This window comes from Balaenoptera musculus, chromosome 4, assembly GCF_009873245.2.
Source record: "Balaenoptera musculus isolate JJ_BM4_2016_0621 chromosome 4, mBalMus1.pri.v3, whole genome shotgun sequence".
NCBI lineage: Eukaryota > Metazoa > Chordata > Mammalia > Artiodactyla > Balaenopteridae > Balaenoptera > Balaenoptera musculus.
The window spans coordinates 115772636-115794473 of NC_045788.1; the positions used below are offsets into that span (position 1 = coordinate 115772636).

At 36.7% G+C, this 21838-nt stretch overlaps 1 protein-coding gene across 2 annotated transcripts in view; it reads left to right on the forward strand.

Annotated features, from left to right (window-relative positions):
* Nucleotides 1–21838, forward strand: part of LOC118893927 (multidrug resistance-associated protein 1-like) — an 84354-nt gene that overhangs the window by 52884 nt on the left and 9632 nt on the right. For both annotated transcript variants that reach the window (XM_036849586.1, XM_036849587.1), the window contains 7 exons: nt 1111–1186; nt 7888–7948; nt 8401–8620; nt 14896–15050; nt 16944–17099; nt 20149–20348; nt 21096–21222. In XM_036849586.1, the coding sequence (XP_036705481.1) occupies nt 1111–1186; nt 7888–7948; nt 8401–8620; nt 14896–15050; nt 16944–17099; nt 20149–20348; nt 21096–21222 (995 nt within the window). The remainder of the gene's footprint in view (nt 1–1110; nt 1187–7887; nt 7949–8400; nt 8621–14895; nt 15051–16943; nt 17100–20148; nt 20349–21095; nt 21223–21838) is intronic.

Sequence of the window (21838 nt, forward strand, 5' to 3'; positions counted from 1 at the left end):
GTTTCAGGCAAGTCACTTATCCTATCTGAGTTTTACTTTTCCCTGCAAGATATGGGTAAACTTACCTGTTCTCTTTATCTTGTCAGCTCATTTTGGCACTCAAATTGTATAATGTATGTGAACACATTCTATAAATTATAAATATATAAATGTAAACATTATTATTATCAGCTATAAAGATGAAAATGTGCCTTAGACAGGAGAGGATGAAACATCCCCAAATTGAATTTTAATTCTGTGAGACATGGAATCCCATGTTTCTTAGAGGTAGTTGATGTAAATCAGAGGCTTCCTTTAAGGACCAGATGTTTACTTCTAGAAATAAGAAAACATAGAGCTCATATAAGAGACCTTAGAAATCTCCAAGTCCACTTCCTTCTTTTTAAAGATAAGAAGTCTGAAATTCAAGGAGGTTAAGTATTACACTGTGGGAAAAGACAAAAATCTGCCTAGCTCTGAGATGTTTCCCATCGAATTCACTAACAGTAACTTGAACCTCAGTCTTGTAGTTCTAGATGTGTGACTTTGATTAATGCTACCTGCTTTACTTCTCTGTGCTTTTTATCTGTAAAATAAGGATAATCGTAGCATCTTCCTCACAGGGGTAGTTTTGAAACATAAGAGTTAAAATATGTAAGGTATTTAGAACATTGCCTGCCATGTAGGAAGCTATTATTAGTGACATTAGTAAGAACATGACAGAGATTCGGGGATTACCATTGCATGCTCTTAATACTTTTCACTATAATAACATTTGTCTGTAAGACTTGATGATATTGCATTTTTTTTTTAAAGACTGGAGTCATGTTCCTCTTGGGCAAATACTTAAACCTTCTGTGGAAGATCCAAAACAAGTTAGCACTCCTCTCTAATCTCTAAGAAAGAACTTCTCTGTAGGCTTTTTCATTATGGAATCTTAGTTTTATCAAGACATTACAAAACATTTTAGGTGAAGGGGAAATAAAGGGGAAAATGAAAGGCTCCCAGTATACCTATGGATCCAGAACACAAAAAATTCTCTAACTTGTATAATCTTTCATCATATTTCTCTCTATTTTGTGCATTGTTTGCTTTTATGGATATAAAAGCACTCACCATCTTCTTCTGCAGCTCATGCTTTAAAGCGAGTCAGTGTAATCAACTCCAGAACTGTACTGAAAGAACAAATCCTGGAGCAAAATGATAGGTGAGTATTAGGGTAATACCAGGCTCATAGGGATTATGGACTAAGTAATTACATTTTTTAGCATTTAAAGTGCATGCTATAAAAATGATCTGTACATTATGATGGATACAAAATGTACTTAGTGGTTTCCAAATTTTATACTATAAGTTACATGGTTGTATCTAAGTTTTTAAGTGAGATGTATGTGACTTAATTTGGGACACATAGTAACTCTCAGTAATTTCTAGCACTAGAAAAAATCTACTGGGATTTGTGTGTGTGTGAGCTAAAGATATACCCCAAATGAATCTGTTTAGAAAAATAAAAGGAAGGAAGGGAAGGAGGGAGGAAAAGAATGATAAGGGAAAGGAAGAGAGAAATAAAAATAATAAAACTTTGACCCTGATTGGATTGTTATATTATACTTCTTTTTCATTTTTGTAAGTAACTAAAATGAACAGTGATCGAAGCAAATTAACCTAATCAGTTATTTGCCCTAATACTCCAACAGTTGCAAAGAGGAGCCAAAAAAAAAAAAAAAAAAAAAGGAATAATAGCAAAAAGTGGTTTAAAAAGTAAGTGGCTAGAATTCTAGGGAGCTGCCACTGGTCAAAGTTGCTAAAATGGAGAATTGGAATGGATTAGAGAGAAGCAAATACTTCAGGATCCAATAGCTCAGAATTTTGTAGTTTTGACCTTGAGTAAAAGAATGGGCCTTGAATTTATTATTTTTTTTGAAAGGGTTGGATATTCCTGTGGTTGTGTGACGATGTGGATGTTGCAGCTTGCAGTTTTGTGTACATGCCAGGTTTAGCTGACTGAAGAGGTAAATTAAATGATTCCTCTGGATCATAAAGACCTTGGACTGCTTTTCTTCTTTATTGTCTTGGTGTTGTCATCCAGTCTCATGACTTTAATGACCTTTACTCCAGGTTTATATCCCCAGCCCAACATGTTCTCTGAACCCCCGAGTTGGACCCTCCTCTTTGATGTCTAATCTTCTTAGCTAATGGCAACACTGTTCTTCCAGTTGCTTAGATAAAATATCTTGCGATCACCCTTGACCTCTCTCTTACTCCATATCCAATCCATCATCAAATCCCATTGGCTCTATCTTCAAAATATATCCAAGAATCCAGAATTCAAACACTACTCATCACTTTCACAGCTTCCCTTTGTCCACATCACTATCATTTCTCCCCTGAATTATTATAATTGTCTTCTTACAGGTCTTCCTGCCACCAGCCTTGCCCTGTACAGTCTGTTTGCAGCATAACATCCAGAGTGGTTTGTTTTACAAATATGAGTCCGATCAGGTCATTCTTCTGCCCCCAAATCTCCAAAGGATTCACATCTCAGAGTAAAATCCTGAGTCCTCACAATGACCTATATATAAAGCCTTGGAGGACCTGGACCTGTTTACCTTTCTCAGAACCTCCTAAAGCTCATGTCACTCTTCTACTGCAGCAAGACTGACTCTGCTGTTCCTGGAAGACTAGGCATGCGCCTCCCCTGGGGCCTTTGCACTTTCCGATCCCACTGCTTAGGGCATATTTCTCCCAGATATCCATATGGCTTGCTCGCCCATCTTCTGCAGGTCTTCTGCTCAAATGTCACCTCATCAATGAAGACTTAGTTAGCCACCCTATTTTATACCACAATACTTCTTACCCCTTCCATGCTTTTTCCCCCACAATTTTTACTAATTATCAGCATACTGGAAAATATACTTACTTACTTTTATTTTGTCTTTCTCTTACCTCTAGGTTATAAGCTTTATAAGAGCAGGAATTTTTGTCTTTTTGTTCACTCTTCTATTGCCATCTACATAACACATTTCAACTAAACACTGAATAGCATGTGTTCAGGAAGTATTTTGAATGGATGAATAACTAGAGACAGAAAGCACACTCAAGGAACTTTTAATCCATCATTTATTTTATTTTATTTTTCTTACCATTATAACAATAAGTTTCATTTAAATGAGTGTCAGTTTTTAAGGATGTCCAAGAAAAGCAAAAAAAACACTGAAACAGACTTTGAAATTTCTGGGCTGTGGGATCTTCAAATCTCTAAATTATAAAGAGAGTTTTCACCTGTGTATAGTGTCACCATACACTCAATAAGTAGCTTGCTTTAAGGCTTAAATCTTAAAAATCAATAAGTATTGTTATAAACATAATCATACCCTTTCCTCTGTAATAAATCATTTTTTCTATTTATAAGTCACGGTTAGTCATATCCAAATTGAACCTCTTAAAGTTTTTGTGAACCACTTTTACAAAATTTCTCCTTGAAAAAAGAACCCGAATCCCTATAAACGTTTGTTTACAGAACTGTTTTCTAAACATTTCTCAAGTTCTGGTGGCTCAAACAGAAGCCAGCATGCTGAAACTTAATTCTTCAGTCGAGTACATCAAAAAGATCACCTCAATTCTACTATGGCACATTCATGTCAACAGAACCCAGCGTCAAACTTACTTTTTAATGACTGTGATAAAAATGTTACTGGAGGTCCGTGAATCCCCGCATACCAATCTTTTCTTGTTTTTATGCATGGCAATTATATCATTTTTATCTTTTGTTTAAGAGGTCAGAGACCTATTTTCATTTCTCTGAAATATGTGCATCTTTGCCTACTTCCATGTATTTCCTAGTTTATTACTTTCTATACTATTCCTAGTCTAGCTTTCATCTTTTTTTTATCTGCTTTACTATTTGGTAAGATAACATTACATGGAGAAAATTTTCCTGACTTTCAACCTAATTTTTTTTAACCTTACCCAATTATTTCCAATTTATGCAGAATTAAGATAGACTAGAGATTGGAAGATACAAACAGACAAGAACTTTACAATGGAGACTCTCCACAGTGGGCTGTACTGAGATAGAACAATGAATCTTCCTCATGGAAGGGTTCACAGGGAAACTACCCATCAAGAGGGAGGTGGAAAGGAAGTTGGACCGAATAATGTCTGAGAGTCCCTCCCTTTGAAATTTAAGAGTTAGAATTACATTATGATGTTAGTTTTGTTTTCAAATGGGGACTAAAATAAGTTGAACTGTTTCAATATTTTGTTTTTCATTTTTTGGATTAAATTTATATGGTATATATTATTTCATTTCCTTAAATATTTATTACTATCTTCCCTGACCAAAATAAACTGGAAATGCTATTTTAGTATCTAGACTGCCCCCCCTTCTGGCTTTCATGTCAGACTCTATTAATCACTTTAATCCTCCCATACATACTCTATACTTTGCAACTGTATGCTCAGTTCAGGGATAATGGTTTCAGTATGTTAATTTTATATATTTTATACAAAAATATGCAGACGGGTATTATGCCAACTTTCCCAAGGGTTTCTGAAGGACAGAGCAAGACTCATTTTTAAAACTTCTCTACCAGCATAAAAAAATTTGCTCTTTTAAAATTCAAATAAAACCTGTTATTCACAACAAAGTGCCCAGGACCAAATGCAGTACTTTTGTGGAAAAAGGATAATTAACTTTGTAGTTTGGAAAAACAGTACCCTCCTGTGTAGTGGCCAGTAAATTATTGGTCTTTGTTAGTTATGTCTAATTAGGATGCTTTAATTCCCTTTTAACAGTTGGGTTCATAGCATTTTATATCCAGCTACATTAAGAATTAATTTTTTGGCTTGACACCAATGCTAAATTTGCTTATCCAAACAGAAGCCATGCCAAGGGCTTGAAGGATGATGACAGTAATTAACCCAAATCATATACCAGGAGCTATTCCAATGAAAGTGTCTGTTAAATAGTGTATCTTTTCCTGATGGTAAAGCTGATCCTACAAAGGGCATGCATGTACTGCAGCCTCCCACAGAATGTTTCTTGACACTAGTGCCAGAGACGGAAAGGGAAGAACTACTGGACTGATCAAATAGCCATGTCTTATTCTGGTAAACAAAATGGGAAACGTGGAGAAATGGGGGCATGTACCTCAGTTTAGAATTTCTAGAGGTCAGTTTGATATTAGATATATCAAATGACTTAGAATGTAGCATATCTCATGCTCCTATGTCCCTACAAGGGACCATGAGAGATGTGTAAAGAGAATTATCATTACAGCAATAATTAAAGCAGGAAAAATCTGCAACCAGTATAAAATTTGATTTTGTTAAATAAGTCTTAATATAGTAAAATGATAAAATATTATGTTGCCATATGACAAAATATAAAGCTGTAATAGAATAATATTTGAGGTTCATTATATACTGAGTTACAAAGACCATGGGTAAATTTTTTAAAAAATTAAGACTGGTTATAGAGCAACATTTGAATTATGATACCACACATATAGAGAAAAGACTATAGCAATCCTCTCCAGCGTGTTAGCACCAACTATCTCTGGAATATAGCATTATGAGTATTTTGCTTCTGCTTGTCTTCCTCGTCTGTTGTCTCTCTTCTCTCTCCTCTGTTGTCTTTGCTCCTCTTCGTGCCATTCTGTATTTTCCAAATATTTCTTCAGTAACGCAATTCCAGAGGAATTGACAGCTACTTGGTGATTGGTTGGAAATGTGTCAAGGTTGAGACAGAGGAAGTGTCGTGGCCAGAGAAAGCTTTTGAGGAGGTAGGAAATAACTGGTTTCGTGTAGGGCGCGTTTGAGATAATCAAGCAGAGACGAAGTAGGTGGCAAGTAGGTTTTTTACCGTATGGATCTGGAGCTCAAGGAAGAGGTATGGACTTGAGAAATCCATGTGAGAGTCACCCACAAAGACGAAGGTTGTTGAAACCGGGAATGGATGAGAGCGCTCAGAAAAGAGTGTGGAGCATAGAAAGGAAATAATGACTAGAACTGAGCCTCAGGAAATATAAACGTTAAAGGAAGATGGAAACTAATGGAGGCCCAGAGAGGCGGGAGAAAACACAAATGTGTGATGGTAGGGAAGTAAAAGGAAATGTCTCTTCAACAAAGCAACGGTCAATGATGTTAAATGCTGTGGAGAATTTAAGTGAAATAATTTTTAAAGTATCCCATGAATACAGCAATTAAGTATTGTACTTATTTTATCAAGGCCCCGTTGATGGAAACCGTTTCAGCCAGGTGCCAGAAAGTTCGAGGAGAAAAAGGTGGTTTGGCAGAAAAATGTTTGGCTACAGAAAGAAGGCAAGAAGTAGGATAGTAACTGAACATAGAGTTGAGGGTGGAATCATTTCTGTGGTGATGGTATTAATTATAAGATGAGAAAAATGTGGAGTTCTCTGTGGGCTGAAGGGAAGGAGTCGCTAGAAAGGAAGAAGGTGAAGATTAGAAAAGAGAGGAAACAATTTGGGGTCTCCTAGATTTGCCTTAAGCTAAGAATCCCTTGCATCATTTGTTTAAAAGACAGATTTCTAGAGGGGAAATCTTATAATCTGCATTTTTAAAAAACAGTGTCAAGTGTGTCATCGACAGGAAAGTGTGGAAACGCTATATTTAATAAATGTATTTTGAGAAAATGGGGCAGAATGGGATTCAGCTCATAAGGTTATCCTTAGATCTGAGGAGAAAACTACCTTTGTTTTTTACAGAAGAGGATTAGAAAAGGCTGGGTGGAGATGCAGATAAAAGTAGAAGTGTGGTGACTGACTTCCCTATCTGCTTTGACTTTCTCCATCAAGTAGGACATGGGGGTCCCTTCTGAGAGAGATGCAAGAATTTCTAGGCACTATAAAAACCCGGGTGGAAGGAAGATATTGATTTATGGTGGAGCCAGTTTGCTGGGCTCTATGATCTTTTGAAGCAGCACTCCACAGATGGGCAGCAAGTGTGACAAAGGCTAACCTGTGAGTTTTAATGTTGAAATTTAATTGAAGGAAAGCTATTAAAGTTCAGAATGTCACCACAGTTTGGATGACATGGTAATCATGGAGTACAGGCTGGATAATAAAAGGAATCGAGACAGGGCCTAGGTTTGCCTGGGGCTGAGAGTTTCCCGGATGTGGGACAGTCAGTGCTAAAACCAGGAATATCCCAGGTAAACCAGGATCGTTAATCATCTTAGGGGGCAAGGATGATAGAAAGTTACCTTTGGGAACTGGGAGTCTAGGTAGAATAAAAACCAAATACAGTGAAAGTAACTGAATGTACAATTTAGAAATAGAAAAAGGTTATGTTATGGCCAGGGACTAAAACAATTGGAGTCAAGTTTTCAAAGGTAGATTAGTTCCAGGTAATAAGATTCATGGTTTGTGGTCATGAAAGTTGATGGCCAATGTAGAATGCAGATGGAGGACTCTGGAAGTATGAAGGTCATGAAGGTGAAAAGAGATTGAGTTTAATACAGTTGTCCTTGTCAGCTGTGACATCACCCAGAATGGTGGCAGAACGAAGTGGGATGAATTAGCCTGATGCTAGTCTTCTGATAGGGCAAGAGGCAAGTAGATGAGGAGGCACAGATTATGGTACAGCCAGATGGCATTGGCTTACACAGTCTAGGGATTTGGCTCAAGTTTGAAGGGTAATTATCTAGAAGAAGCAGTGAAGAAAATCATACAATATGCCCTGGCCCTAAAATATATGGGGTAAAAAAGAATAAACAATCTCCCTTCCAGAAGATTAAAGGAACAATGTTATTATCAAGGCAAGTCAGGTCTCTGTTAATGAAGCAGAAGAATATGCAACAAAGTGGTTGAGAATGTATAACTTTTAAAAAAATGTTTAGTTGATCTAAAAACCTAAAAAAAAATGTACATCGTCTTGCTTTATCAGGCCCTTATTGGATCAAGGAAAACAGTTCTCAGTGAGAAAAGAAAAGGTCCCTGTTGGTGGGGTAAGCACCAGAATAACTAGTGTTATTTGTTACTAACCACTCAAATATAAACGTTATTAATAAATACCATATATTTTTCATTGAATTTGAGGAAGGTTGCTCTATAATAGTTTGAAGAAATTGAATTAAATGCAACAGTTGGACATTATAGTGGTGTTTAATTAGGATTACATGTTACTTAGCTATGTATATTCTGGTTTACTAATGATAGTAACTAACATTATTTCAACTTTTATTTTTAAGTGCTCAGGACTGTGCAGGCACTTTGCTTGTACTTATAAGGTGGCTACTAGTATTACTCCAATTTACAGATGAGTAATCTGAGGATTAGAGTAGTTAGTAACTTGGACCAAGATCATAAAGCTTAGGATATGTCAGAGCAGGATTTAAATCTAGCTTGTGTGACTTTTAAGTACAGTAACTTATGTTTTTTTAAACAATTTTGCTTTTAGGTGAAGTTCTCAATCATTCTGAAGTACCTCCAAGCCTTCGGCTGGCTCTGGGTGTGGCTGAATGTGGCCACTTACCTGGGTCAGAATTTGGTGGGAATTGGACAGAATCTATGGCTTAGTGCCTGGGCAAAAGAAGCAAAGCACATGAACGATTTCACAGAATGGAAACGAATAAGAAGCAATAAACTTAACATCTATGGATTATTGGGATTAATGCAAGGTTAAACAAAAAGCCTAGCTGCTTTTCTTTTCTCTTTCTAACCTAATTGATTCAGATGCAAACGTAGGGCATAGTTTTACTTTTTAAAAATCTATGTCATAATATTCAAATACTTTGGGATAATTCAAATGCCTAGTTTTTAATTCACCATATTTGCAAGAGTAAACAAAAACTTGTATGTGTCAACTACATGGCCCACACTGAATATTATCAATTTGTCTCACTTAATCTTGACAATAAGTATTTAGAAAGGTGTCAATATCCCCATTTTACAGCTGAGGAAACTGAGTCTCATATGTTAAGTCAGTCAGGACTCAGAAGTCTTGAATACATGGCTGTCCACTGTATGTGTGAGGCTTGTGACTGATGTGAAGATCAGTAAGTGAGTCTTAAAAACTGCATTGTAAGTAAAGCTTAAAACTACATTGCAAGCAATATTCATGTAAAAGTAGTAAAAGAAAACACTGTGAGGATTTAGAGCAGGGGGAAGCCATATTTGGTTGAGAGATTAAGGTAATTTCCAAGGCATAGTTGGCATTTGAGGTGACACAAAAAAGATGGATGGAATTTTGTCAGGGATCACAGAGGACAAAAGCTGATAGATGCAGAGAAAGATGTGAATAAAGACGGATGGGGAAGGTGAGGGGGATATAGGCATAAGTGAGGATGCCAGTCTGAGTAGTCTTTAGGTTATTGATAGGGCAGTAGGGGAACTAGAGGTGGAAAGGTAGTTTGGAGATGATAGTTGGAAAGGCAAGTAGAAAACTTTGAGAATTTGGGGAAAAAGAAGTGACAGAATTTGGAGTTACTTTTCAGAATAAGAATAAATTTTCAGTGATGAAAAAAGATGGATTTTTATTGGTGGGACTAAAGTCAGAGACCAGGGAGAAGTTGGGGTGAGTAGGGAAAAAATAATCAAGGATCTTCAGGAGTCTAGATGGGAGATAATCTAGTACAAAAAGATCTCTTATCTGATGCATCTCCTTGTCACACAAAACATCTAGACTAGTGCTAACCAATGGGTAGGGAATGGAATAAGATTTGAATAAAGTATGAATGGAGGAAGGGTCAGAGAGCTGCAGTGGGACTGGAGAAAAGGGGCAGATAGGAAAGACACTGCAGTGAAAACATATATAAGAATTGCTGATTTGTGGGTAAGAAGAGAACATCACTCATGATTTTGAAGTTTGGGTAATTGAGAGAACAATGAAGACAAAAATAAAGAAACCAGGGACGAGGGAGGTCAGTTGGTAGAGCAGAGAAATGATTAATTCAATTTGGAGCACGTTTAATGGGAAGCGTGGATACATATTTTTCTGCTGTTTTTTTTTTCTCCTCAGTAGCAGAATAGATACACGTTGTCCTTCCAAGAAGTTAGGTGATACGAAAGAGTAAGAAGAAAGATACTCAAAAGTATAGTACTCAAAAGTGTAGAAAAATTAAAGGGAAGATTTTTTAAATTAATTAATTAATTAATTAATTAATTAACTAACTAACTTTTGGCTGCGTTGGGTCTTCCTTGCTGAGCGCAGGCTTTCTCTAGTTGCGGCCAGCGGGGGCTACTCTTTGTTGCGGTGCGCGGGCTCCCCATTGTGATGGCTTCTCTTATTGTGGGGCACGGCCTTTAGGCACAAGGGCTTCGGTAGCTGTGGCACGCGGGCTCAGCAGTCGTGGTTCGCGGGCTCTAGAGTGCGGGCTCAGTAGCTGTGGCGCACGGGCTCAGCCGCTCCACGGCATGTGGGATCTTCCCGGACCAGGGCTCGAATCCGTGTCTCCTGCATTGGCAGGCGGATTCTTAACCACTGCGCCACCAGGGAAGCCCAAGGGAAGATTTTTTAAATAGACTATTTTTGATGTGTTTATAAGAAGAAAGGAAGACAAAGTGAAGGAGAGTGATAAATTCAAATAAGAAATAACAAAGCCATCTACGTGGAAGTCTTGCTATCTAGGGATATGCGTAAAGGAAAACAGAGATGCATGCTTTTGGTAACAGAAAATGAAGATAACATTTAAAAATTTGTGATTTAGGGCCTTGCTTCTGTTTTCTCCTCTCCTATCTTATTTTTACTGTGTGACCATAGTACTTCTTATAAGTATCTCCATCAGAAAGTAAGCAAATTTTGTGAGGCAAATTTATGTTTGTTTTGTCATTCTGTTAACAACATTCATTGAGGAAAGAGTTGTTACGTTAACAACTAAAATGAGATACAAGGACTTAGAATGTGTTTGGTTTTGAGTCACCGAATCAAGTTTTTTGGCTTGTGGTTTGCAACTCGAGGAAAAAGTAGATATAGAGATTTAGAATGCTGAGCAGCAAAAGAAATGTCCCATATACATCTCTATAACTATGTCTGTCACACATATATAGGAGGGTTAAACTCTTACCAATCCAGTGAGCTCATGTTACAGTTTTAAGGGAGATTCAGTATCCTTCGGAGAATATTTTAAGTGAGCAAATACTGTTTTTCCTATACTAGACAAGGTATGCAAGTTTAGTGTTCAAAATTTTACTTGTGTAAAGTCTTACTTTTAATTAACTATCAGTAGGTATAGAAAGTATTTTGTAGTAAAGGTAACAGATTATTCAGAGTTTAATCAAAAAGATTTTTTCCTGATTGGATTTTTGTTTTTTACATTTAAAAACATTTAAATTTTTGACTTATTATTAAATACAATTATAAATTATTATAAATTTTAAATTATTTCTTAAGAAATGAAAATATATAATTTCTGATTTTTTTAGTAGTCCACAGCTGTGTCCTATGGAACCTGGTTCAATCAAGAGCAGGCTGTATTCAATGATATCATCAAAGCTCCCATTATTTTTTGAGCTTTAAAACATAAATAGCACTTTCACATGTTAATACCAGAGGCTATGAATAATATAGAGGGCTAACATTCAAAGAAAACTGGAGTACTGAAGCAGAAAACATTGCATTTATATTTTATAACAATAATAAAGATCTTACCTTATGTTCTGAAAAAGAAATAGCCCTGAACATTTTATTCCTGGTTCCCAGTTATTTCCTTTAGAATCTCTAGGACACTCTGAACATCCCTAATCTATTGTGTTTTATACCCCCTTGTTAGGAACTTCCTTTTCCAACCAAAAGTGTAAAATATAGGCGCCTTATTTTCAAAGTGCAATGCTTAAGGAGTACACCAGTCTAAGATGAGTGAGTGGATCATTTACTTTACTTACCTCACAAAATTCCACTGAAATGACAGTGGATAAATATAAAAGTAAAGGGTTCAGGGGATTTCAGAGTGATAAATGTCTGCATAAGCGATTATACTGATAATCAAGGGTAGAAGAACCTGTAACCAGGAACAGATACTAGAAGAAGCTGTAAAAGAATAGGGAGCGGTTCAGTCTAGCTGTGGAGGAACTCAGGTACAGCGAGTAGGATTGAGTAGTGTCGAAATAATCAAAGTGATTCACTAGAGCATTGTTCACATGTTACCATCTGGCACAGAAGTAGTACAGTGAAAACTAGGAAGCTGATGTTTAAAAAGGAAATTAGGGTTACTAGTGTGTGTGACATACATAGAAGAAAGCCTCCTTATGTGGCTTTTGGAGAAGTTCCAGCCTACATGTCTAGATCACCATATGAGACTTCCAGTGTCACACCCACTTAAGTGGAATTTCCATTCAGAGGAGATTGGGGGAAATTAATGTGTACACTGGCAGAAGAAAGCCACACCAGGTACCTCTTAATTAATCATGTCTTAATCTTGCATGTTGTAACTGATAATGATGGATGGTCATGGATTTTAATCAAGTGAGCAGTATAGATAAGAGCCAACAAATAGAGCAGTGGAGCCCAGAAGTAAAATAGTCATATTTGATATATAAGAGAAGCTTAAAATTAGTATCTTCAGATATTCAAAAGCAGAAGCAAAGCAAGTGCAGAATGTGCTTAAATAAGTTCAATCTAAGAACAAGAAAGTTCTTAAAAAATTTAAAGAATTTAAAAAGATTGTACAAGTGTGAGAAGATAAATCAGAAGAAATTGTCCCAGATGTACAACATCAAAAACATAGATGGCAAATGATAAATAAGGAAAAATTAGAGGAATAATCCAAGATGTTCAACATCCATATAATAAGACACAGAAATGCAGATGGAAATTATCAAGTGCATAATATTTAACAACATTTTCTGTAACTGAAGAATACTAAAGCCTGTTCCCACAAAAATTTCCAGTTTACAGCAGAAATACAGAGGGTTCCAAGAGAGTAGTTTATGTTGCAGGACGAGGGGGTGAAATAGGATGAAAGAAATAATAGACTATCTGCTGAGTTTAAATATATTCCAAAGAGATTTGCTGACTATTGAATTGTTTGGGAATAGATTAGTGCTTGTTGCATAGAAAAATAGTGGTACAAGCATTATAAATTTAGTGAACTTCATGAATATTATGTTTAGTAGTAATGTAAACACGGAATATTTGGGAACAAAAGGGCAACAACCTATTTTTGGAAGGGCTAGAAGGAAGTATGGGGGAGTGAGGTAAGAAAATAATAGAAAGTATTTAAGAGTAAGAAATTATTAAAGGGCAGTGTGTGATGTTATTTAAAATATAAAGGAACTAGCTAAAAGAATTTGAAGTGGTCAGGGTTAACTATTTTTGTTTTGTTTTGTTTTAGACATTTTACCTACAATGGAACAAGAATCATGTTGGCAACACACTTTTACTAACAATTTTGTATAGTAGAGATCAGTGGTGCAATTATGTATCCCAGAAGACTCAAGAGCAAATGGCTTAAATAACATGGAAATTTATTGATGCCTCAAATGGAAAAGTCCAGGCACAAGTTTTTAAACACACTTGATCCAGGGGCTCAAACGAAGTGTCCACCATGCTTTCTCAGTTCTGCTCGTTTTCCTCTTTTCCTGAGCCATTCTCAGGCTTCACATGGTGATGAAAATGTTCTCTTTCAAAGAACTTCTTTCCATAGAAATCCATGAAATTACTCTCCTTGAAACAATTTGAGTCACATATCCACCCTTGAACCAATCAATCAGTGTAACCAAGCATTTCTTCCTCCACACCTACAAGTTCCCCAGTTTGGGGATTCTTTGTCCTTTCATTTCTTCTTACACACCTGGATAGTTCTTTTCTGAGCTTGTCTCTTTCTTGTTATATTTTTGCCAAACACAGCTAACAATAGTCAATAGATGCTATTAACTATTTTTTAACCTCTTCCACTAAAGCTACATGTTTATTATTTATATTTTCTAACTTTTTAGTTTTTTCAAGAACCTTCTCACCAACCGAATCGTAATAGCTTGACAGACCAAAAATAGCTTATTCATGACCCATACCACTTGTCCACTGTAGGTCAGGAAAGGGACTCTTCTGATTCTAGGGCCCAAGTTGAAGAAGCAATCCAATCACTATTTTTTTTTTTTTTTAAAGGGATTTTTTTTTTTTTTAATTTTATTTATTTATTTATTTATGGCTGTCTTGGGTCTTCATTTCTGTGCGAGGGCTTTCTCCATTTGTGGCAAGTGGGGGCCACTCTTCATCGCAGTGCTCAGGCCTCTCACTATCGCGGCCTCTCTTGTCGCGGAGCACAGGCTCCAGACGCGCAGGCTCAGTGACTGTGGCTCACGGGCCCAGCTGCTCCGTGGCATGTGGGATCTTCCCAGACCAGGGCTCGAACCGGTGTCCCCTGCATTGGCAGGCGGATTCTTAACCACTGCGCCACCAGGGAAGCCCCAATCACTATTTTAAATGTTGGCAGGCACTGTGCAAAGGGAATAGGAGCTTTAGCAGGTCTGACACCAAAATGCTCTAACCTGGGAGTATCATGTGCAGTATCTCAACTTACTGTTCAAAACTATTCATTTGATTCCATCAATCACAAGGAGGTCAGAAAGTGCAATTCTACCATGGACCTAGAAGCTAGGAGAACTGAAATTATTTGTCTAGCAATACCAGTGACTACCACATTGTCTTTTCAGGACATCATATAGTTAATAGGTTGCTAAAATTCTGTCAACCCGGTTGATCTCTTATCTTTAGAGCATTTCTCTAGAACCTATGTTCATGAATAAGGAGAGCCCTGCTCTGATAACGCACCAGAGTGTCTGTATTTATTTTCCATGCACCATATGCATTTATACTTAGTTTGGTCCACAGTGATACATTTTTAAGTTTGATATTTGAGTTTTCCATTAAAAATAAATGCTATTACAAGCAATCTTTTGAGAGTTAAAATTTAGAGTTTAAGCTGTTAACATGTCATTGATAACAATTTGTGTTTAGGTCTCTTTGTTTGCTCTGGAGCTTATGTACTCACCAGAGGATCCTTGGCTGCCTCTCGAACTTTGCATGCTCAACTGTTGGATAATGTGCTGCATCTCCCACTCCAGTTCTTTGAAACCAATCCCATAGGCCAGATCATCAATCGGTTCACCAAGGTAAGTAAGCCATACCTTATTAAATAGCATACGTATAAATGATCCACATTTAGTACCTTATTATCTCATTTGTAAAAAATATCATTCTAAAAAGATGAGATTACGTTTAGGGTAGATTTCATTGTTATTTTATTTCTAATTCTTGGGACATTTATAATTGATGTATAGCAGAGTCACATCTTACACACATTCTTAAAATAACCCTTAAAAATTGCTGAAAGAATCCAAGAAGTACATGTGCTCTGGTGTCTACAACTCCAATTCTTATACATATTTAGTTTGAGAATCAGTGGTTCAGGCTGAGGAGGGGGAGAAATGTAAGTCTATATTGACATATCCAGATTTTAAGCATTCTGCCTTTAAAAAAACTATCAACTCACTAATGGCAAATGGGGGATGGGTAGAGGTTCCCAGAGTGTCTCTGCTAACCTATAGGGTTTAACCATTGTGTTTACTACTAAGTACTTATAATTGTACTGTCCAATAAAATGTAAAGCAAGCCACAGAGGTAATTTAAAATTTTCTAGTAGCCACAATATAAAAGTAAAAAGAAGCAGTTGAAGTAATTATTTATAATAATATATTTTAACAGAAAATATCTGAAACATTACTTTAAAGTATAATCAATGTAAAATTATTGATTGAATATTTTATTTTTTTCCTACAAAGTCTTCAAAATCCGGTTTGTGTAATAGACTTCTGTTAGATCTCAGTTTGCAGCAGCCATGTTTCAAGTGCTCAATAGCCATATATTGCTAGTGGCTTCTGTATTAGACAGTGCATAGCCATGACCTTAAAATATGGCAATATATTTTCGTGTATATGAAAATCATTTGGTGTGGTATGGGGAAAAATGAAGATAAAACATCAAAATATAAATGAAAATACCTAACATAATCAATTCTTGATGGAGTATTAAATCTTGCTTAATCATACCAATGTCACACTGTTCTTTGAAAGTTTATAGAAGAACTTGATCACCAGTGTTCTTTGTCTCCCAGTGGACATATCTCTATGACCCTACTAAACAACTCTGATTATTATACAGTAACATGACAAATGATTGGGTCTTGAACAGATGAGAATATGAGAAGGTGTATTTTAAAGACAGGCAGGAAGTTGCATATGAATATGATGCTCTTACACTATTTGGTATGTGAGATAATCAGGAAAGTCCCAAAGCAAGGCTGAGAATAAATAAAATTCTATCTCCATTCTTTATCAGTTTTGTCCTAAACTGAATAGTCCATCCCTTCAAGGTTGAGTGCCTTCCTATTCCCTGGGATCTCTTAGGTCGTACCTTATACCACAAACAGCTTTAAGTTACATGTGAACTGATGCATGACCTTCCCATGTCGTTTTCTCAGTCCCATTGTCCACCTTTATCTTTCAGTTTTTAATTTTGTAAATGAAGATTATTTTGTTTTCCTGTTTCTTCTGATATTGGCAGGATCCAGCTATCCAAGAAGGTCACTGGACATGTTCTCAGTGGATAAGAATGGCCCAGGAGTGTTTTACAGTTTTTAGGTAGTGAATAATGGTAGACCAATGCCCCTGAATACCCAACTACCGGGGTTTGGACTCTTTTTTTTTTTAAGAGTCTGATTTCAGTCATATAAATTAAGTGCCATGTAGTTGTCATTGGGAAGTACAAATTGCTTGATCATAGACATATTGGTACTAGAACACCCTCTTAATTGTTACAGCTGAAAAATACGTGGGGGTGGGCTGGGGAGGGCAAAGATCATATATTGAATAGTTAGATATTTAATAATCAGATTGTCACATCTGGGTAAATGTTTCTATTTTTACATTGAATGATATATGTCTTCTTCCCCTCATGTTAAACCATGAAAAGTTAAAAATAAAGTGACTCGATATCAAATTTTTCAGGACATGTTTATAATTGATATGCGTTTCCATTACTACTTACGGACCTGGATGAATTGTACGCTGGATGTTATTGGAACAGTTTTGGTCATTGTGGGAGCTTTACCACTCTTCATTCTGGGAATTATTCCTTTGGTTTTCCTCTATTTCACTATACAAGTAAGTACATGGATTTTTATGTGTATTAATAACTTATAAGTTCACAGTCAAATATAGTTTCAGACCCACTTAGACGGCCTATTAGTTAAGGTTCTCTAAGGAGCAGACATCAAGAAAGGATTAGATGTACTAGAGAATTGCTGGGGGAAATGCCTGTAAAAGATAAAGGAGAGGGAGCAGGAGAAGGCTGGGTGAGCCCTTAGACAGTGAGGCAGGTCTGCTCCCTTAGAGGGAGAAGGAAGAGGATTGGATAGGAAGAGTCTTGGACTGCAGAACGGTTCCATAAGAGGTTTGGTTGAATGAATGGGAAGTCCACAACCAACACTGCTCATTGGATGCTCCCATGTGACCCCTGAAGGGGCCTGTTTTAGCACCCCTGCCATGCTCAGTCTTTGCCTGGGAGCCACCTGTGGAAAAATGGCCTTCATTCTACTATAGTAGTGGATTTGGAGGGGCAGCGGCTGGGCTGTCAGTCAGCTATGGGCCCTGCAACAGGAGAACTGAGTTGTGCATTTTTATGGCCACCATAAAACCTAGGTGTTGTTTACATTTTAGCAGAAAGTTAATTTGCCTGAAGATCCAAGAGAGAAGCACATATTGCCTTTTGCCCTGTTATCCCTGCTATCAACAAACTATTGCTGGAAGAACTAAACAGATCTCTCATGATATGTATATATCCTTATATTCCAATTAAAATGTGGTCAACCAATTTGAATTCCAAAAGTATGTCACTGTGAGGCTATAGTGTAAAAACAAAATTTCTTAACACATATTTAAATTAAATATAAAAGTTTTTTGAGGCTCTTTATACAAAAGGATGCAGTTCTTGTAGTTTAATGTTTTCTCAACCTCAGTTTTCAAATTCATATTGGAGTTTAATTTGTCCAACCAGCATGTTAATCATTTGCTCATTTCTACACCTGTACTATCATATTCCTCCTACTTCCTATGTCATCCCTCTTCTCTCTGCTTGTCTGGATCTTACTTACCTTTCATGTCTAGGTTATATTCTACTTTCTGTGTGAAGCATTCTCTACCAAAGTAGGGCAAAGAGATATGACTCATGTAGGTATTATGGATTTATTATACTGCTAGTATTATAGGCTGTTTTTTTTGTGGTTCTTGTTGTCATTTTATTTATTTATTTACTTATTTAATTAATTTATTTATTTATTAGACCAAAAATTGTCTCCTCAATGTGATTGTAAGTCCTCTGGGGCAGACACTATGTCTTATAGTTAGGAAAAAAAAAATCAAGAAATTGAGGAATGGTGTTGAGGATCAATTGTGTCTGCTTAGAAAAACAAAAACAACAAAACATGTCACAAGTGATAGTCTTGTGGTTGGTGTACTATAACAGGGTGTCTAGGAGTGGAAAAGAGTCTAGAAACCATGTCTTGTTAGGGGGAACTTTATAGGGTGAGCCCTGAATGAAGATTCAGGAGCCTCAAATTACTTTCCTGACTCCTGTGTCTGGTATATCACTTCCTTTTTCAGGCTTCATTTCTTTCCCCTGTAAAATAAGAGGTTTGCTTTAGGTCAGTGCTACTCAAAGTGTGGTCCCTGGACCCATGGCCCTATAGAATCAGAATCTCTTTTAAAAAAAATCACATTTTACAACCAAAATATATACAATTTTTATTTGTTAATCATACCCTAATAGAGCAGGGGGAAATAAAGAATTTCTCACAGAAGTCTGTGTTTTTAAAATCCTTCTGGTAATTTTTACTGAAGTATGAGAAGCACTGATCTAAATCAAAGGTTCTTAAGCTCAATGCTCTGGACAGTTTCATGGAAGGACCCCAGGGCTTCTACAATTCATTGAACTTTTATGAAACTACCTTTGAGACAATCTCTTAAGTCCCCTTGCAGGCTCAGAATGCCGTAATCGTTTGTATTCTCTAGAGCACTTAGCATAGAGCAGAGCTTGTAAACTGTAAGCTGACAGGCCACATGTAGCTTCAGATATGTTTTAGCTTAGCTTGCTCAATGTTTTTACCAAAATGAAGACATTTTTAAAATTAGGAATTTTACATAAAATTCCAGATCTGAAGATTTTCATGAAAAAAAAATTGCAAGATGTAGCAAACTCTTTATTTTCATTTCCAGTTAGTAGCAATTACGTGGGGCTGATGAAGGATGGTCCAGTTAACTCAGGGCACATTCCCTCCAGCTCTCCAGTCTCCACCCATCGCAGCTGTCCTCAGTCCAAGTTAGAGGGGAAGTAGTCAATTCTAACTGTGGCCACGTTGGTTTTTTTGGTAGAAAAAAATAAAGAAAATTTTTTCCATAATTATATTTAGGTACAAAAATATTATTGTTTGTACATTTGGTTGGCTTCCTTCATTTAATGGGTTAACCACCTGGCCACACTTCCAACAGGTAACATAGAGCTTTTTCCACAGTAGGTACTCAATAATGGGTGTTTGAGAGCATTATCAAAGTGAAATTTTGCCCAATTATGTTCTAGTTGTGCTCTCCAGAATTTGGGCTTTTTACTGTTACAAAGGTGCATTCGTTTCCTGGGGCTCCTGTAACAAACTTGGTGGCTTAAAACAACAGAAACTTTATTCTCTCACATTTCTGGAGGCCAAAAGTCCAAAATCCAGGAGTAGGCAGGGTTGACTTCTTCTGGAGGCTCTGAGGGAGCATCTGTTGCATGCTTCTCTCCTAGCTTCTGGTGGCTGTCAGAGACCCCTGGCATTTTCCTTGACTCCTAGGTCCATCACTCCAGTCTCATCTTCACACGGCTTTCTCCCTGTGTCTGTGTCTTCTCCTTTTCTATTTTTTATAATGACACTCAGATTGTATTTAGGGCCCACCCTAAATCCAGGATGATCTCATCTCAAGAACCTTAATGACATCTGCAAAGATCCTATTTCCAAATAAGGTCACATTCACAGGTACTGGAGGTTAGAACTTGAACTTAACTTTTGGGGGCTGCTCTTTAGTTACACAGTATCCACTACACAAGTACCTTGCCATTTTCAAACTATTGAAGCAATTTTGGCTACATCTTCCCAACCGCCTCTTTCTGTTTTCCTGTTAGAGATACTACGTGGCAAGCTCTCGGCAGATTCGGCGGTTGGCAGGAGCATCTCGCTCTCCTGTCCTTTCCCACTTTAGCGAGACTCTACTTGGGGTGTCCACTATCAGGGCATTTGGACATGAACAGAGGTTCATCCAGCAAAACAAAGAGGTGGTGAATGAGAATTTGGTCTGTTTCTACAACAATGTGATTTCGAACAGGTAAGTCATATCCACATACCCAGTTCAGGACTAGTCTCTTCTTGGATATTTTGTTCACTAACTTCTAAACAGAAAGTGTTTTTAATGATATTTCATCAAAAATATTAAAGCCTTAAATATTTCTAGTATTTAATATACATTTAAATTAAAGTGTATCTATTTACGTCCGTATGAATAGTACATGCTACTTTACGTGAAAATAAGGTCCCACGTTTTTTGAAGGTTATACAGGATGCTATTAGAATTAGTAAAGATGTGACTCTTTGTTATATTTTATATTTGTAGAATGGATTTTCTTTGCAAGCAATAATCTATAATATTTTGAATTTGAAGCTATACATTTCACATAGAGGAGAAAAAATAAAACATTAAATAGTAGTTGGGTACATGTTAACTTTTAGTGACTAATTTTATCATATAAAAAACGTGTATGTAATCAGAAAGGTAAGTGATTTTCCAATGGGATTTTAAGATAAATGCATCATTTCAGCTGATGTTCTTTCCTTTTGATTTTTAATTCTGATTAAGTTTTAAAGCAACGTTCTGCAAAAGTAAAGTGTATTTTTATGCAGAGAAATCCTTTACTCTATCATCACTGCAAAAATCCAGTTTGATTGAGTTCTGAGTAAGTGTGAAAAAAGAGAACGCAGCTATTGATGTTTACTTCTTCATTTTTCAGAGGAGAGTTCATACTAAGTGCACCAAAACTTCTGCATCTCAGTTCAGGAATATTTTCCATTATTACAGGTGGCTGTCTGTTAGACTTGAATTTCTTGGCAATTTAATGGTGTTCTTCGCTTCACTGCTTGCTGTGCTGGCTGGCAATTCTATGGATTCAGCAATAGTTGGTTTGTCCATATCCTATGCCCTAAATGTAAGTAATAGTGATTTTGTGGTATATGATATGTTTATAATCCAATTAATTAAGCTCTCTTCTCCTTTTCCTGTCTGAATTATAGATTGTATTAACTAAGTAATGAGAGACAAATCTGGATTACCCTGGAGGCTCATTTCTTTCTTTTGCTACTAGCAAAAGAGCTAGCTCAGTATTTCTAAGTTAGCCCACAGGGAAAACAGGCTGATACCCAAGGCTCGGTGCTAGAGGATCCCGGAAACTCCTGCTGTTGCATCATTACCCAGAAGTTTCCTGTTCTCCTATCCTTATAGAGTTATAAAGTATAACAGGAATAGGGCCCCTCTCTACCGTGGCCTGTTCATCCAGTTTGCGCAAACTAAGCAGAGAGATAATGCAAGCTCTGCTTCTTCTCTGCTTGTAATTATTTTCCTAAGCCCTATTTTATATGATACTGCAAAGTGCTAGTGGTATGACTGTGTGCAAGTCCCCTTAGTAAAATAGAAAATGTATCAAACTGCTTAATTTAATTCCATATTATTTAAAAGATGGGTCTACATGATTTGGATACATGCCCTTAGTCCCTTATCTAAAAGCCTCAAGTCAGTTGCATTTCAGAATTCAGAACTTAGGCTTC